The 2,012-nt window shown below is 30.7% G+C and overlaps 1 protein-coding gene across 1 annotated transcript in view; it reads left to right on the forward strand.

Moving 5' to 3' along the window:
• LOC106770606 (leghemoglobin-1-like) overlaps nt 1–479 on the forward strand; it is a 3,276-nt gene extending 2,797 nt beyond the window's left edge. The window contains exons 2-3 of the mRNA XM_014656407.2: nt 52–156; nt 290–479. Of these exons, the coding sequence (XP_014511893.1) occupies nt 52–156; nt 290–415 (231 nt within the window). The 3' untranslated portion in view covers nt 416–479. The remainder of the gene's footprint in view (nt 1–51; nt 157–289) is intronic.
• The last annotated feature ends 1,533 nt before the right edge of the window (nt 480–2,012 follow it).

A 2,012-nucleotide genomic window follows, 5' to 3' on the forward strand; every position in this document is an offset into this window, starting at 1 on the left:
ATATATTTTCTTATTTTATATCATATATTTATAATAATTTTGAAATTGAAGGTGCGTGATTCGGCTGCACAACTTAAAGCAAGTGGAGCAGTCGTCGCTGATGCTGCACTTGGTGCTGTCCACTCTCAGAAAGCAGTCAACAATGCTAAGTTTCGGGTACCATTAATTACTATTGTTTTTTGGTCTTATTTAGAATAAATTAATGCATAATTTTGAAGTTTTTTTATCATAATAATAATAATAATAATAATAATAATAATAATAATAATAATGTGTTAATGATTTGAAGGTGGTAAAAGAAGCTTTGGTGGAAACATTGAAGGAAGCTGTTGGAGCCAAATGGAGCTATGAACTCAGCCGTGCTGTGGAAGTAGCTTACGATGAATTGGCAACAGCTATCAAAATGGCATATTAGGATTGCCATTATTTGTAATAAATAAATAAAAAGAACTTGTTATTAAACATGTTCCCCATATAAATGTTGCTTAAAAATAAGAAATTATAAATTATATTCTATTTGGATAACTGGTCTTGATATATATATGTTTGCGATTCATAGACAGTCGAGAAAAATAATCACCAAAAAAAAAAACAAATACACACACATTATTTGAAATAATATGTTTTTTAAATTTTTTATCAAGATTAATTAAATGGGTGAAAAAAAAATTCCCCCAAAAAATATAAATAAGCAGTGAAGATGATACTTTCAAACAATTGAATATGTTACATAATAAAGATGATACTGGCAGTGAAGAATACTGTTTAAGATTAGAATAGTGCATTGAAAACAAATTTGTATATATGGCAAGACACTTATTTGGTTTTCTTTTCTCTGTCTGTATAACATTTATATGGTTTAGGACCACTTTTTTTCCTGTCTAATATATTTTTATGATAAAAACACAAATTCAAAATTATATCATAACTTAAGGATGCCAAAATTATTTCGACTCATCTAACTTTAGAAATGGAATTAGATGGTTGAGTTATATAATTTTTTCTTTTTAAAAGGTATGAGTCTAAATCCTAAATAAAAAAGAAAAAATTTAACATGTAAAGAAGAAAATCGAAAAATTCTATGCCTTATGGTTTTGGTTAAAAGTAATGTCAATATTTATTGTGGGTTGTATTTGTGTCTCATTGATATTATATGTATAATGTTCTATTATAAAAAAATTTATCAATCGCATCATAGTTAAAGGTTTATTTTGGTGATAAGTTCGAACGAGATGCAATATTGGTAAAAAAACCCAGGTAGAAGTTAGTTGTATCTAAAGTCTTCTTGATAGGGTTTTGGGTAAGTGTGTTCTGTTGTGGTATAAGAATCGTATAAGAAGGTTATTATTGAAGTACTTGGGGTTGAAAATGTTTCTTCTTGAAGGAGAATATACCAATATGGAAGGGACTACTTTATTCTTGAGGTAGAGATGACACTAGTGCAGCGAGGGGCTTTTACCGCGGTTATTTTTCACTATAGGTCGCGGTTTACGAACCGCGACATATTCAGCCGCGGTTACAACCGCGGTATATAAATTTCGTAATATGCTGCGGTTGTCCAAAGAACCGCTGCCTAAGTTCTTTGTTTTTTTTTTAAAAAAAAGTAGTCCACTATATGCCGCGGTTGAACCGCGGCAAAAAGTGTCCACTATAGGCCGCGGTTAGTGCAAGAACCGCGGCCTATAGTCTCTTTTAAAAAAAAAAAATTAAAACGAAAAAGTATATGCCGCGGTTGTGGTAAGAACTGCGGCATATTCCCCTACAGTTTTTTAAAATTGCAGGTCTGTTTTTGTGATATCCACTACCACAAAAGCAGACCTGCATATAAAAACATATACAGAAATTCAATTTCAACATAACAAAGACATGTTCAAATGTATTTCAACATCAAATAAAGTACAGAGTCTAAGAAAATACAATCTAATCAAATGCAATGTTTAAATCTAAGAGCTATTGTATAATCTAATTATAGACTTCGTAGCAGCCTTCCTAATGAATAGTAGTGGCTTCTC

The sequence above is a fragment of the Vigna radiata genome, chromosome 8 (genome assembly GCF_000741045.1).
Source record: "Vigna radiata var. radiata cultivar VC1973A chromosome 8, Vradiata_ver6, whole genome shotgun sequence".
Lineage (NCBI taxonomy): Eukaryota > Viridiplantae > Streptophyta > Magnoliopsida > Fabales > Fabaceae > Vigna > Vigna radiata.